The sequence below is a fragment of the Bufo bufo genome, chromosome 1, assembly GCF_905171765.1.
Source record: "Bufo bufo chromosome 1, aBufBuf1.1, whole genome shotgun sequence".
In the NCBI taxonomy this organism is placed as follows: domain Eukaryota; kingdom Metazoa; phylum Chordata; class Amphibia; order Anura; family Bufonidae; genus Bufo; species Bufo bufo.
In genome coordinates, this window is record NC_053389.1 from 173,196,897 (window position 1) to 173,212,989 (window position 16,093).

General features: G+C 48.2%; 1 protein-coding gene across 4 annotated transcripts in view; it reads left to right on the top strand.

Annotated features, from left to right (window-relative positions):
* The first annotated feature begins 1,944 nt into the window (after positions 1 to 1,944).
* Positions 1,945 to 16,093, top strand: part of LOC121001232 (protein CEPU-1-like) — a 785,191-nt gene continuing 771,042 nt past the window's right edge. For all 4 annotated transcript variants that reach the window (XM_040432206.1, XM_040432213.1, XM_040432231.1 and 1 more), the window contains exon 1: positions 1,945 to 2,055. In XM_040432206.1, coding sequence (XP_040288140.1) covers positions 1,971 to 2,055 — 85 coding nt within the window. In that variant the 5' untranslated portion in view covers positions 1,945 to 1,970. The remainder of the gene's footprint in view (positions 2,056 to 16,093) is intronic.

The window sequence follows — 16,093 nt, forward strand, 5'->3', positions numbered from 1 at the left end:
AGTGTGAGCAGACAGGATCTGTCAGTGTGAGCAGGCAGCAGCTGTCAGTGTAGGCAAGCAGAAGCTGTCAGTGTGGTGTGAGCAGGCAGGAGCTGTCAGTGTGAGCAGCCAGGAGCTGTCAGTGTGAGCAGGCAGGAGCTGTCAGTGTGAGCAGGCAGGAGCTGTCAGTGTGAGCAGGCAGGAGCTGTCAGTGTCAGCAGGCAGGAGCTGTCAGTGTCAGCAGGCAGGAGCTGTCAGTGTCAGCAGGCAGGAGCTGTCAGTGTGAGCAGGCAGGAGCTGTCAGTGTCAGCAGGCAGAAGCTGTCAGTGTCAGCAGGCAGGAGCTGTCAGTGTGGAGTGAGCAGGCAGGAGCTGTCAGTGTCAGCAGGCAGAAGCTGTCAGTGTCAGCAGGCAGGAGCTGTCAGTGTGAACAGGCAGGAGCTGTCAGTGTGAGCAGGCAGGAGCTGTCAGTGTGAACAGGCAGGAGCTGTCAGTGTGAGCAGGCAGGAGCTGTCAGTGTGGTGTGAGCAGGCAGGAGCTGTCAGTGTGAGCAGGCAGGAGCTGTCAGTGTGAGCAGGCAGGAGCTTTCAGCGTGGAGTGAGCAGGCAGGAGCTTTCAGCGTGGAGTGAGCAGGCAGGATCTGTCAGTGTGAGCAGGCAGGATCTGTCAGTGTGAGCAGGCAGGAGCTGTCAGTGTCAGCAGGCAGGAGCTGTCAGTGTGGTGTGAGCAGGCAGGAGCTGTCAGTGTCAGCAGGCAGGAGCTGTCAGTGTCAGCAGGCAGGAGCTGTCAGTGTCAGCAGGCAGAAGCTGTCAGTGTCAGCAGGCAGGAGCTGTCAGTGTCAGCAGGCAGGAGCTGTCAGTGTCAGCAGGCAGAAGCTGTCAGTGTCAGCAGGCAGGAGCTGTCAGTGTGGAGTGAGCAGGCAGGAGCTGTCAGTGTGGGCAGACAGGAGCTGTCAGTGTCAGCAGGCAGGAGCTGTCAGTGTCAGCAGGCAGGAGCTGCCAGTGTCAGCAGGCAGGAGCTGTCAGTGTCAGCAGGCAGGAGCTGTCAGTGTGATGTCAGCAGGCAGGAGCTGTCAGTGTCAGCAGGCAGGAGCTGTCAGTGTGGTGTCAGCAGGCAGGAGCTGTCAGTGTGATGTCAGCAGGCAGGAGCTGTCAGTGTCAGCAGGCAGGAGCTGTCAGTGTGATGTCAGCAGGCAGGAGCTGTCAGTGTCAGCAGGCAGGAGCTGTCAGTGTGGTGTCAGCAGGCAGGAGCTGTCAGTGTCAGCAGGCAGGAGCTGTCAGTGTGGTGTCAGCAGGCAGGAGCTGTCAGTGTGATGTCAGCAGGCAGGAGCTGTCAGTGTCAGCAGGCAGGAGCTGTCAGTGTGGTGTCAGCAGGCAGGAGCTGTCAGTGTGAGCAGGCAGCAGCTGTCAGTGTGATGTCAGCAGGCAGGAGCTGTCAGTGTCAGCAGGCAGGAGCTGTCAGTGTCAGCAGGCAGGAGCTGTCAGTGTGATGTCAGCAGGCAGGAGCTGTCAGTGTCAGCAGGCAGGAGCTGTCAGTGTGGTGTCAGCAGGCAGGAGCTGTCAGTGTCAGCAGGCAGGAGCTGTCAGTGTGGTGTCAGCAGGCAGGAGCTGTCAGTGTGATGTCAGCAGGCAGGAGCTGTCAGTGTCAGCAGGCAGGAGCTGTCAGTGTGGTGTCAGCAGGCAGGAGCTGTCAGTGTCAGCAGGCAGGAGCTGTCAGTGTCAGCAGACAGGAGCTGTCAGTGTCAGCAGGCAGGAGCTGTCAGTGTGGTGTCAGCAGGCAGGAGCTGTCAGTGTCAGCAGGCAGGAGCTGTCAGTGTGGTGTCAGCAGGCAGGAGCCGTCGTTCACGGGTAGCCGCAGCCAGTCAGAGTGCGGGGGGCGTGGTCGGGGCGGTCTGCTCTTGCGGTGCGCTGTTTGGATCCAGTCTGCGCTCCTGCTGCAGCCGCTCCGGATTACTGGACCCCTGAACCCCTGATTGTGAGCCGCCGCCGGGAGATGATGGAGATGCTGCGGGCGAGGATGCTGCGCTCCGTCCCCTGGTTCCTGCTGAGTGGAATGACTGCGCTCTGCTTCCTGCAAGGTAGGGAACATCTTCTCGGGGAGTCGCAGACCCCAGTCTTATGTCTCGACATATTATCCCGATCCCAGCGGCGACAGTGTGTGGGATGTGACGGGTTAATAGACCCCACTGCAGAGGTACCGGTCGTCGCCTCTCCTATGTAGTGGGGGGGCATTATAGCGATCACCCCCTTATATATGTCACCCACTGTCTGCACATGATCACCCTGTACCCGGCTGTGCCCAGAAACTCACCCATGTGTGGACTAGTGCGGCATCTGGAGACAAACCTGTGGCTTCCGTCCTCCGTAATGTGTACGTGTGTGTGTGTGTGTGTGTCACATGTGTTGTGTATGGCACATGTGTTGTGTATGGCTGTATGTTATGTGTCACATGTGTTGTGTATGGCTGTGTGTTATGTGTCACATGTGTTGTGTATGTCACATGTGTTGTGTATGGCTGTATGTTATGTCTTACATGTGTTGTGTATGTTTATGTCACATGTGTTGTGTATGGCTGTGTGTTATGTGTCACATGTGTTGTGTATGTTTATGTGCTACATGTGTTGTGTATGGCTGTATGTTATGTGCTACATGTGTTGTGTATGTTACATGTGTTGTGTATGGCTGTGTGTTATGTGTTACATGTGTTGTGTATGGCTGTATGTTACATGTGTTGTGTATGTTACATGTGTTGTGTATGGCTGTATGTTATGTGTCACATGTGTTGTGTACGTTACATGTGTTGTGTATGGCGGCTGTATGCTGGGTCATGTATATTTTGCTTGTACCCATGTGCTCACCTGGGAATCTGCCCTGGTGATGGAGGGGCATCTGGGCACCTGGTGCTTGTGTCTTCTGCCCCTCAGCCAGGAAGTTCCCATTGCTTGTGTCACTGATATGATGTGTGCACTGTGCTGCCACTTATCGGGGGGGGGGAGAGGTGGTCCCAGGGGGGGTCCCACCGCCCCCCACTCTTCACGTGTGTTATTTCGTGATTAGTTCATGGAGCAGGCTGGTGATGTCGCAGCTCAGGGTCTGGTCCAGGAGCCTCGGATCGTGAGCCTCTCCTGCCTCATGTGTGCAGCGCTGATTGCCTGGCAGAGTGGCATGTCATCTCATTGGCCCCAGCATTGGGATTACACAGGCAGGTGCTGGGAGCTGTGATGCCGCACACACTGTGCTAAGCTTATGTAACAGGATCTACCAGCCTTTATATATGATGATGGCGTCCGGCGGACTCTAATAATTCACACTGGACTGTATACAGGAGAATCTGGTACTTCACTCTAGACTGTATACAGCAGACTCTAATAATTCACACTGGCTCTATACAGGCGACTCTGATATCAAACACTGCACTGTATACTGGAGACCGATACCTCACACTGGACTATATACAGCAGACCCTCATAATTTACACTGGCTCTATACAGGCGACTCTGATATCAAACACTGCACTGTATACTGGAGACCGATACCTCACACTGGACTGTATACAGGAAAATCTGATACCTCATGCTGGACTGTATGTGGGGGAATCTGATACCAAACACTGGACTGTATACTGGAATATGATATCTCACAATGGACTGGGTACTGGCAACTGTGACATCTCACAATGGACTGTATACAGGAGACCCTCATGTCTCACACTGGGCTGTATACGTAGACTCTTGAATCTCACATTGGACTATATACACAGTACTCTGATACCTCACATTGGACTGTGTACTGCAGACTCTAACATCTTACACTGCGCTGTATAATGGGCACTCTAACATCCCACAGTGGACTATATACAGGAGACCCTCATATCTCACACTGGACTGTATACAGAGGACTCTGATATCTGGTACTAGACTATATACTGTAGACTCTGATATCTCACATTGGACTGTATACAGTAGACTCTGATATCTCATACTCTCTTGACTGTATACCGAGGGCTCTAATATCTCAAACTGGACTGTATACAGTAGATTCTGATATCTCACACTGGACTGTATACAGTAGAATGTGATATCTCACACTCCCTGGACTGTATACAGAGGGCTATAATATGTTACACTCCCTGGATTGTATACAGAGTTGACTCTGATATCTGACACTGGACTGTATACAGTGCAGTCTGATATTCAGGGGACTCTGGCATCTCACACTAGACTGTTTAATGGGGACTCTGGCATCTCACACTGGACTGTATACAAGGGACTCTAGCATCTCATACTGGACTGTGTACTGGGGACTCTAGCATCTCACACTGGACTGTATACAGGGGACTCTAGCATCTCATACTGGACTGTGTACTGGGGACTAGCATCTCACACTGGACTGTATACAGGGGACTCTAGCATCTCACACTGGACTGTTTACAGGGGACTCTAGCATCTCTCACTGGACTGTTTACAGGGGACTATCATCTCTCACTGGACTGTATACAGGGGGCTCTAGCATCTCACACTGGACTGTATACAAGGGACTCTAGCATTTCACACTGGACTGTATACAGGGGACTCTAGCATCTCACACTGGACTGTATACAGGGGACTCTAGCATCTCACACTGGACTGTTTACAGGGGACTCTAGCATCTCTCACTGGACTGTATACAGGGGGCTCTAGCATCTCACCCTGGACTGTATACAGGGGACTCTAGCACCTCACCCTGGACTGTATACAGGAGACTCTAGCATCTCACCCTGGAATGTATACAGGGGACTCTAGCATCTCACCCTGGACTGTATACAGGGGACTCTAGCATCTCACCCTGGACTGTATACAGGGGACTCTCATATCTCACAATGTACTGTATACAGTCTGATATTCAGGGGACTCTAGCATCTCACACTGGACTGTATACAGGGGACTCTAGCATCTCATACTGGACTGAATACAGGGGACTCTAGCATCTCTCACTGGACTGTGTACTGGGGACTCTAGCATCTCACACTGGACTGTATACAAGGGACTCTAGCATCTCATACTGGACTGTATACAAGGGACTCTAGCATCTCACACTGGACTGTATACAAGGGACTCTAGCATCTCATACTGGACTGTATACAAGGGACTCTGGCATTTCACACTGGACTGTATACAAGGGACTCTAGCATCTCATACTGGACTGTATACAGGGGACTCTAGCATCTCTCACTGGACTGTGTACTGGGGACTCTGTACTGGGGGCTATGCTACCTCAGTGGCCCAGATTTACTAATCCTATAGATGGTGTAAGCTTAGACCCTCACCACTTTTCTCTGACTATACCAACTGTTGGTGGGCTTACTTTTGAGACAGATTTTTTTTTTTTTTCAAAATGGCACATATTATGCCATACCGCCTTACATTGAAGCTCTGCCCCTTCCGCTGAGCCTTATACCCTTGTTGAGCAAGTCAGAAAAAAATGTAGAAACTCTAGTTGCACTAAAGTGCTCTACAATTACTGGTGTTAGTGTGCTTTTATAGAGCGCAGCAGAAAATCTAGATCTGGTAAATGGGAAAACCAACTAAACTTAACTTAAGTCGTGAAGATTTATCAAAACTGGTGCTAAGGAAGGTGACTTAAATGCCAACAGCAACCAATCAGATTCCACCTTTCATTTTTCAGAGCTCCTTTGGAAAATGAAAGGTGGATTCTGATTGGTTGCTATGGACAACTAAGCCAGTTTTCCTTTTCACCAGTTTGGTAAATCTCCCTCATTGTCTTGTTCTTCAGGGACTGACGGCATGGATTACTTGGACAGTGACTCGGGTCTAGATGCAGCTACAGGGCAGTATTATTAATGCCGCTATAGTATTGCAATGTGCCTATCTCTCTCAATGGGTGCAGTACGGGTACAATTTGACTTTCATTAAAGGGAGCCTGTCATCTGTTTTGGGGATCCTGAATCACCAGCATGCTGTTATGCAGCTGGGGTTTAGGGTCCCAAATCTGCCCATAGCATACCCATCTATTCCTACAAAAGGAAAGAAAATGAAATTCAAACGTACTATTAGAAGAGTCCAGGACTCTCCTCCAGTGGCATTGGGCACATGCACATGGTAAGGCGTTGACAAAGGTGAGGATGGTACACCTTGCTTCACTGCGCGTGTACCTGATGTGTACCCTCCTTGGCTTCATTGACGCAGTATGTAGGGGCCCAGTGCTGCTGGATGCACTTAAATTTTAATTACCGTAATTTCTTTTGTGGGGACGGATGGGTGTGCTATGGGCAGATTTGGGACACCAGCTGCACTACGGTATACTGGTGGTTTAGTAGCCCCAAACCAGAAGACTGTTTCCTTTTAAACAGGACCTGTCACTCCTCCTGACATGTCTGTTTTGGTAACTACTTGCATCCCCACGTAATACCAACCCTGGAGCATCTATTCTCATAGACGTTCCTGTATTATTCCTGCTAGAAGTTATGAATTACTTACTAGCAGTTTGCACTGAAGGTCTAGATGGGTGTTAACAGTTGGGGGGTCGTCCCTGCACAGTCTGACATTGGCAGTACTGATTGGTTGGTGTCATGCTGTGCAGGGACACAGCCCCAACTGGTAACACCCAACTGGACCTTCACTGCAGACTGCTAACAATGAATTCAGAACTTCTAGCAGGAATAATACAGGAATGGCACATCATAGAGTGATAAGAATAGATGTTCCAGAATTGTTATTACATGGGGAATGCAAGTAGATAGTCAGGAGAGGTGACAGCTCCTCTTTGAGCCAAGGCTGGAGGGATCCTAGAACCCTGCTGACAGATGCACCTAGAGCCTGACTTCCAGAGAGGCTATCTCTCCTTATTACTGGTCTGCAGGGCGACGTCTAGTGACGTCTAGTCATCTCTCCGTCCCTGTTGCCTGTTGCAGCTACAGGTCTCCCTATAGCGAATAATTGAAGAGCATTAGATGGGAGTTTTCTATTAGGCTTCTCTAGACTACTGTATTTCAGAAGAGTGTGCTGTTGTTGAGGTTGAGTAGAAGGAGCAGGTTCTCCCAGAAGCACAGAGTATTTTAGGAGAGTGGTATGTTGATTTTCTCAGCGGTTATCGTAGTTTTAGATGCCGTCTTAATAACCACGTGCGCTACTGGTGGATACATAATTATTGCGCATCCACCACCAGTCTAAGGCCTCTTTCCCACGAGCGTGACGGATTTGGTCCGGATGCATTCAGTTAAAATAGCGCGATGTCGCAAGCAAGTTCAGTCAGTTTTGTCTGCTATTGCGTTCAGTTGTTCCGTTTTTATCTGCCGGATGCAAAGCACATTGATTCGTTTTTCACGCGCGTAATAAAAATCTGAAGGTTTACAAACAACATCTCTTAGCAACCATCTGTGAAAAACGCATTGCACCCACACTTGCTTGCGCGAAATATGCGGTATATAGAACATGCTGCGATTTTCACGCAACGCACAAGTGATGCGTGAAAAACATCGCTCATGTACACAGACCCATTGAAATGAATGGGTCCAGATTCAGATGCGTTCGCATCACGCATTGCACCCGAGTGGAATACTCGCTCGTGTGAAAGGGGCCTAAATCTACGACAGCTTCCTTGCTGGTTTCAATTTAAACAATTTTCTATGCCTAAAACAGGCGTAGACAATGATACATGAGACGAGCCTGTCGGTCCGCCCACGCAGGGAAAGCTGGGAAAAGTCGAAGATTGCAGCGCAAATAACCTTTGCGCCGCAATATGCACCGGAAATATGCCAAAATAGCAGAATTTCTGTTAGTATATGACCCCCAGAGTGTTAAGGATAGGAGTGTACTGAGTTTGTGGGTGCAGTATGTTTCCGCCATTGTGATGTTGGTGAGAGCAGGGCTGCCTGTGCCATGATGTGACAACATTTTTTCGGCTACCTTTCACGTAACCCCACCTCTGGTGCCTTTACTATTGAAGTTGTGTGTAAAGTGGCTTGCCGACTGTCGGAGGAGCGGCATTTCCAAGCCAGAAGTAGAAATATGCAATCTGTCCGATACACCGTATCATGAGAAGTACATTAGGTGGATATATACTGACGGTGCTGTCACCATAAAAGAGCGAGCAGTAATTTATGGACACAATTCATCGCTGCGCCGGGCTGACGTTCTCCCTCAGGGGTCAGTTCGCAGGTCACTGTCTGTACAGGACATTAACCTTCTGGTTATTTACCAGAGCCGCACTACAAGGCAGGGGCCACTGCCCCGGTACGACAGGGGTTAACCAGCGCATTGACACAAATGCTGGTCATTTGCAGATGACACTAAGTGACTGGCGAGGATGAATGCAGGCGGCGGCCGAGCCAGCAGCGCGGATGAATGAATGTGATATTGACGTAAATAGCATCTCCCACAATCGCTTTCATTGAAAACAGATTTACTGTGTGGAAAGTACAATAAAGATTAATTATCCAGAGGTGCCATCTCCCTGTGACTTCAGGGCGTTCTGAGGACTTGGCACATCGCTGGTTAATAACTTTCTTGCAGGTTACCCTTTTGTTTATGGCGGTAATAACGTTTCCCTATAAATAGGCTTGTGTCTTCTTCGAAGGGGCTTCCACCTTTTAGATATTGAGGACCTATCCTCCAGATAGGTAATGGTATCAGATCGGTGGGGGGCCTACACCGGCAATGGGAGCTGAACTGCAGTAACCTGGCAGGAGACTTCTGCTTCCAGCTCCAGGAGTCAGATGATTGGTAAGAGTGCTGGGTGTTGGACCTCCACCATTCCAATATTGCCAACCAATCCGGAGGACATAGCACATGCACATTCATTTCTATGGGTCTTCTGGAAATAGCAGAGAGCTGGCTTAACTGTTTCAGAAGTCCCATAGAGGTGAATGGAGAATTTGCCTGTTATCCCACATGTCCTTTCTTAAATCCCCCATCCCCCCACAATGACCTTTACACTAGGGTTGCACCGGGTATCGAATTATTGATACCCAATCGATACTTTTGTACCCGGTTCGATTTGATACCGGGATTTGCCATTTACCAATACTAGGCTGCGCAGCCTTGAGATGTTGCTTCTGTATTTCCACAATCTTCTTTCCTCATAATGCCATCTATTTTGTGATGTGCATCGGTCCCTCCTGCAGCAAAACAACCCCACAACATGATGCTACCACCCCCGTGTTTCACAGTTGGGATGGTGTTCTTAGGCTTCCAAGCTTCTCCCTTTTTCCTCCAAACGGCCAAAAAGTTAAATTTTAGTTTCGTCAGACCACAGGACATGTCTCCAAAAATGTAGGTCTTCGTTCCTGTGTGCATTTGCAAACATTAATCTGGCTTTTTTATGTTTCTATTGGAGTAATGGCTTCTTCCTGGCAGAGTGGCCTTTCAGCCCATGTTGATACAGTACTCGTTTCACTGTGAATGTTGACGCAATCCTACCAGCTTCTGCCATCATCTTCACAAGGTCTTTTGTCTTTGTTCTTGGGATGATATGCACATGTTGGACCAAAGCACGTTCATCTCTGGGACACAGAACCCTTCCTGAGCGGTATGATGGCTGGACATTCCCATCTTGTTTGTACTTACGTATAATTGTTTGTACAGATGAACGAGGCACCTTCAGGTATCTTGACATTGCACCCAACGTTGAGCCAGACTTGTCCACAATTCTCTTCCTGATATCTTGGCTGATTTCTTTAGACTTTCCCATGAAGCTACACTAAGAAGCAGTGTGTTTCAGGTGTGCATTTAAAACATCCACAGGTGTGTCTCAGATGTTGCCAACAAACCTAACAGAAGCTTCCAAACACATGACATAATCGTATGGGCAGTCCAGAATTGTTTAAAGGGCTTCTGTCACCCCACTAAAGGGATTTTTTTTTTTTTTGGGCTAGTTAAATTAGTTATATAGCGATATATTAAAATATAATTGTGTTCCTTACTTTGATCCAGCAGTTTAGTCAAAAAACGAAGTTTTATCAGATGCAAATTCGGTCTCTACCAGCAAGTAGGGCGTCTACTTGCTGGTAGCTGCTGCAGAAATCCGCCCCCTCCTCTTGTTGATTGACAGGGCCAGCCGGGATCTCCTCCTCCGGCCAGCCCTGTCGGCGTTTCAAAAATCGCGCGCCCGTGTTGAATCTGCGCAGGCGCTCTGAGATGAGGAGGCTCGTCTCCTCAGAGCTCCCTCAGTGCGCCTGCGCCGATGACATCATCGAAATAGAAGACGTCATCGGCGCAGGCGCACTGAGGGAGTTCTGAGGAGACGAGCCTCCTCATCTCAGAGCGCCTGCGCAGATTCAACACGGGCGCGCGATTTTTGAAACGCCGACAGGGCTGGCCGGAGGAGGAGATCCCGGCTGTCCCTGTCAATCAACAAGAGGAGGGGGCGGATTTCTGCAGCAGCTACCAGCAAGTAGACGCCCTACTTGCTGGTAGAGACCGAATTTGCATATGATAAAACTTCGTTTTTTGACTAAACTGCTGGATCAAAGTAAGGAACACTATTATATTTTCATATATCGCTATATAACTAATTTAACTAGCCCAAAAAAAAAAAATCACTTTAGTGGGGTGACAGAAACCCTTTAAAGACATAGTAATCTTAGTGTATGTAAACTTTTGACATTGCAAAAAGTAATAAAAATGCCTTAAAACATTCTCTCTCTCTCATTATTCTGTCATTTGGAAAATGATAATAATGGTAATCCTAATTGACCAAAAACAGGAAAAGTTTACTCTGATTTCATGTCAGATATTGAGAAAAACATGCATATGTGTATTTTTATATATGCATGAAAACTTCTGGTTTCAACTGTATATTCAGCTCTGTGAGACCAGTCATCTTAGAGTGTAGGTTGTCACCTGAAATAGGGCCCTTTTACATGTTCAGATAAATTGGCCATAATGAGTATCTATTGACGATACCGTCAATCCACGCAAGTATACTTTACTTATACTTTATATGCAAAAATATAAACGCAACACTTTCGGTTTTGCTCCCATTTTGCATGAGCTGAACTCAAAGATCTGAAACCTTTTCTACATACACAAAAGACCCATTACTCTCAAATATTGTTCACAAATCTGTCTAAATCTGTGTTGGTGAGCACTTCTCCTTTGCCGAGATAATCCATCCCACCTCACAGGTGTGGCATATCAAGGTGCTGATTAGACAGCATGAATATTGCACAGGTGTGCCTTAGACTGCCCACAATAAAAAGGCCACTCTGAAATGTGCAGTTTGATCACACAGTACAATGCCACAGATGTTGCAACGTTTGAGGGAGCGTGCAATTGGCATGCTGACTGCAGGAATGTCTACCAGAGCTGTTAGGCTACTTTCACACTTGCGGCAGTGTGATCCGGCAAGCAGTTCCGTCGTCAGAACTGCCCCCAGGATCCGCCGATCTGCCGCTGACTGAAAGCATTTGTGAGACGGATCCGGATGCGGATCTGTCTCACAAATGCATTGCAAGGACGGATCCGTCTCTCCACTTGTCATGCGCATCCGTCTTGTATCTTTTTTCACATTTTTACCGGTCTGCGCATGCGCAGGCCGGAAGGACGGATCAAGCATTCCGGTATTTTGAATGCTGGATCCGGCACTAATACATTCCTATGGGAAAAAATGCCGGATCCGGCATTCAGGCATGTCTTCAGTTTTTTTCGCCGGAGATAAAACCGTAGCATGCTACGGTTTTATCTTTTGCCTGATCAGTCAAAACGACTGAACTGAAGGCATCCTGATGCAAACTGAATGGATTACTCTCCATTCAGAATGCATGGGGATATGCCTGATCAGTTCTTTTCCGGTATAGAGCCCCTGTGACGGAACTCTATGCCAGAAAAGAAAAACGCTAGTGTGAAAGTACCCTAAGGCCTCTTTCACACTTGCGTTGTCCGGATCCGTCGTGCACTCCATTTGCCGGAGGTGCCCGCCGGATCCGTAACAACGCAAGTGAACTGAAAGCATTTGAAGACGGATCCGTCTTCAAAATGCGTTCAGTGTTACTATGGCAGCCAGGACGCTATTAAAGTCCTGGTTGCCGTAGTAGTAGTGGGGAGCGGGGGAGCAGTATACTTACAGTCCGTGCGGCTCCCGGGGCGCTCCAGAATGACGTCAGGGCGCCCCATGCGCATGGATGACGTGATCCATGCGATCACGTCATCCATGCGCGTGGGGCACCCTGACGTCACTCTGAAGCGCCCCGGGAGCCGCACGGATGGTAAGTATACTGCTCCCCCGCTCCCCACTACACTTTACCATGGCAAACAGGACTTTAGCGTCCTGGAAGCCATGGTAACCATTCAGAAAAAGCTAAACGTCGGATCCGGTAATGCGCCAGAAACGACGTTTAGCTTAAGGCCAGATCCGGATTAATGCCTTTCAATGGGCATTAATTCCGGATCCGGCCTTGCGGCAAGTGTTCAGGATTTTTGGCCGGAGCAAAAAGCGCAGCATGCTGCGGTATTTTCTCCGGCCAAAAAACGTTCCATTCCGGAACTGAAGGCATCCTGATGCATCCTGAACGGATTTCTCTCCATTCAGAATGTATTAGGATAATCCTGATCAGGATTCTTCCGGCATAGAGCCCCGACGACGGAACTCTATGCCGGAACCCAACAACGCAAGTGTGAAAGAGCCCTAACCCGTGCAATAAATGTTCATTTCTCTACCATAAGCCATCTTCAAAGGCATTTCAGAGAATTTGGCAGTACATCCAACCGGCCTCACAACCGCAGACCATGTGTAACCACACCAGCCCAGGACCTCCACATCCAGCATGTTCACTTCCATGATCGTCACTTCCATGATCAGCCACCCGGACAGCTGCAGCAACAATCGGTTTGTATAACCAAAGAATTTCTGCACATACTGTCAGAAACCGTCTCAGGGAAGCTCATCTGCATGCTCGTCGTCCTCATCGGTGTCTGGACCTGACTGCAGTTCGTCATCATAACCGACTTGAGTGGGCAAATGCCCACATTCTATGGCGTCTGGCACATTGGATAGGCGTTCTGTTTACGGATGAGTCCCGGTTTTCACAGTTTAGGGCAGTTGTGGATCGAGTGGCCCATGGTGGCGGTGGGGTTATGGTATGGGAAGGCGTATGTTATGGACAAGGAACACAGGTGCATTTCATTGATGGCACTTTGAATGCACAGAGATACCGTGACGAGATCCTGAGGCCCATTGTTGTGCCATTCATCCACAACCATCACCTCATGTTGCAGCATGATAATGCACAGCCCCATATTGCAAGGATCTGTACACAATTCCTGGAAGTTGAAAACATCCTAGTTCTTGCATGGCCAGCATACTCACCGGAGATGTCACCAAGTTCCTGCCAATATTCTGCAACTTCGCACAGCTATTGAAGAGGAGTGGACCAACATTCCACAGGTCACAATCAACAACCTGATCAACTCTATGCAACGGAGATGTGTTGCACTGCGTGAGGCAAATGGTGGCCACACCAGATACTGACTGTACCCCCCCCCAGTAAGGCAAAACTGTGCACATTTCAGAGTGGCCTTTTATTGTGGGCAGTCTAAGGCACCTGTGCAATATTCATGCTGTCTAATCAGCACCTTGATATGCCACACCTGTGAGGTGGGATGGATTATCTCGGCAAAGTAGAAGTGCTCACTACCACAGATTTAGACAGATTTGTGAATAATATTTGAGAGTAATGGGTCTTTTGTGTATGTAGAAAATGCTTCAGATCTTTGAGTTCAGCTCATGCAAAATGGGAGCAAAACCAAAAGTGTTGCGTTTATATTTTTGCACAGTGTATATACTGGTACGCTCCCCTCCCCATGCAGTCTCCACTATTATTGTCAGCACATGCCCTGTTTACATGGGGGATGATATAGTCAGTGGTTCTGTGCCATCATAAAATATGCAATCAGCAACAAATGAGCGTTTTATGTTTGATCTCTGTCCATGTTAACGCACTGCCGTGATCGGATGTGGACGACCGTTCTGCTGGTCCTGCTGAAATCAGTAGTTTTGGCTGACATTCATCTAATGTGTATGGTCACCTTAAAGGGGTTCCCTGGGCGTTTCATCTGTCCTGTGTAGGAAAGATTCATCAGTACATACATCTGTCATGCCACTGATGTCATGATGTCATGCCACCGCTGTCTCCTCTCCAATCAGACTGGCTGTGGGCTCTTCCTCTTGGATCCTGACCGGATGTGTCCCCAGTCCTCCTGTTCAGCTGCATGTACTAAAAATGCAGCTGAACAGGAAGATTCGGGAACACATCCCGAGCCAGCCTGAGCACAGCGGAGACAGCGGCATCGGTACTACACAGGATAGAAGATGGCAGATTTTTATGAAAAGCTCATAGGGTTGTCCTAAAAATGTGATTGTTGGTGGCTGAGGTGATAAAATGGGGTATGTTCATGTGACCTGCTGATATCTGATGGATGGGTGCAGTCCCTGGAGAAGGTTGGGGGTTCATTGACGTGTCTGTTGGGTTCATTAGAATTCTTATCTGCTCCATCTCTGGACTGCTGAAACGTTTAATCTGCTAGGACTTGTACATATCAGACACTTCCTGGACCGAGGAGAATAACCAAACATGGCCATTGTCTCCAAGCTGTTTCCATCACTTGAGCTTTTCTTTTCTCGGACAGCTTGTTCTTTGCTGGTAAGCGGCGGCTCCAGCCCCGGACTTGCTTTTCATACCGCTCGCTGTTATTATTGTGTTTTGCTTTGTGTTCAGTCGAGGTGAAAACACAGACAGTTAAGAGCGAAGAAGAGAAGATACAAGTGTCAGAGAGAAGAGGAGGGAAGATATATCTGCCATCCGCGCGGCTCATAGATCAGCAAATAGTCCAGCACTTAATCTTCAGTCCTGCATCTTGTTTCCCTGGCTGCTTCGTTCCATCACACGTTACATAATATGTACCCACCAATGGGGCACGTGGACCGTCCTCACCAGACCCACGCTCAGAGCCCCTTTTAGGCAATGTATCCGACCTGCTGACAACATAAACGAGGTTACTCTACAAACGATGAGCTGCTAATTGCATGGAAAAGGAGGGCATTCAGCCTGTAGAAACATGTTTATATTAAGAATTAGAAAGAACTAATTATTCGGCCGTCCTGCTGGGGTTATTTTTTCCTACAATTATCACCGGTGGTGTCTCTCTTAAAGCAGCAGTTTAGTTTGCGTAGGAATAAGGCCGATGTATTAGCCATCTGAACCGTGTTAAAGACCAGTCTGTGTGCACTGACTAATTGAGATGCTGTTGGGGGGGAGTCACTCACCTCCCACAGACCCCATTTTTCTTTTGAAAGCCTCCTAATGGTTTTTTGATGGGCGAGGTAAGTGAGTTCTAGAAAGTGACGTGTCTAAGAGCAGGGAGGACATTTATGTGAAAGGCTCTCATCATCAGCTAAATTACAGCATACAACTGCATGTCGGGGTTAACATGTACAGATCTCATTCTTTTTAAAAGTTTTGTTCACATTGAAGAAATCACCCTTTGTTTTCACCAACGTTTCCTAAATGCTTCATACATCAGAATTAACTCGGAGGAAGGATTCTTGATTGTTTCTGGTCAGAAAAGAATGAAAAGTATCAGAACCGTAATCCTTATCCTACAGCCATGCAGTACTGCTGGTCGCCTGTAGGTGGTAACCTTGTAGACTTAGAGAAATAGATTGTAGACTCGTCTAGGGCAGTATTCATACATACAGCATGACCATAGACTTCACGTTATCTCATCATCTAGGATGCTTTTTTGTCCTGCAAGCACAGAGTAAAATGGTTCATAGGTTGACATCAGCGGCACAGGTCCTGGCAGGATCCTTCCTTACAGAATAGGACCAAGTACCACTGCATGGAGCTGTATTTTGTCCAACAGAATGCCAGACTCCATATTGTATCTGCCGCCTTAAAGGGAGCATGTCACCATGAAACTGCGATGTTATAGAGCAGGAGAAGCTGAGAAGATTGATATATAGATTTGTCGGAAGAGATTCAGTACTACTTGTGTTTCATTTATTTAAATCTCTGCTAATTCTGGCCTTTGAAGTCCAGGAGGCGGTCCTATCAGTGATTGACAGCTATCTCTGTATACACATGCTTTCTACAGCTCAAATACCATGTTCCACGTGACAGGT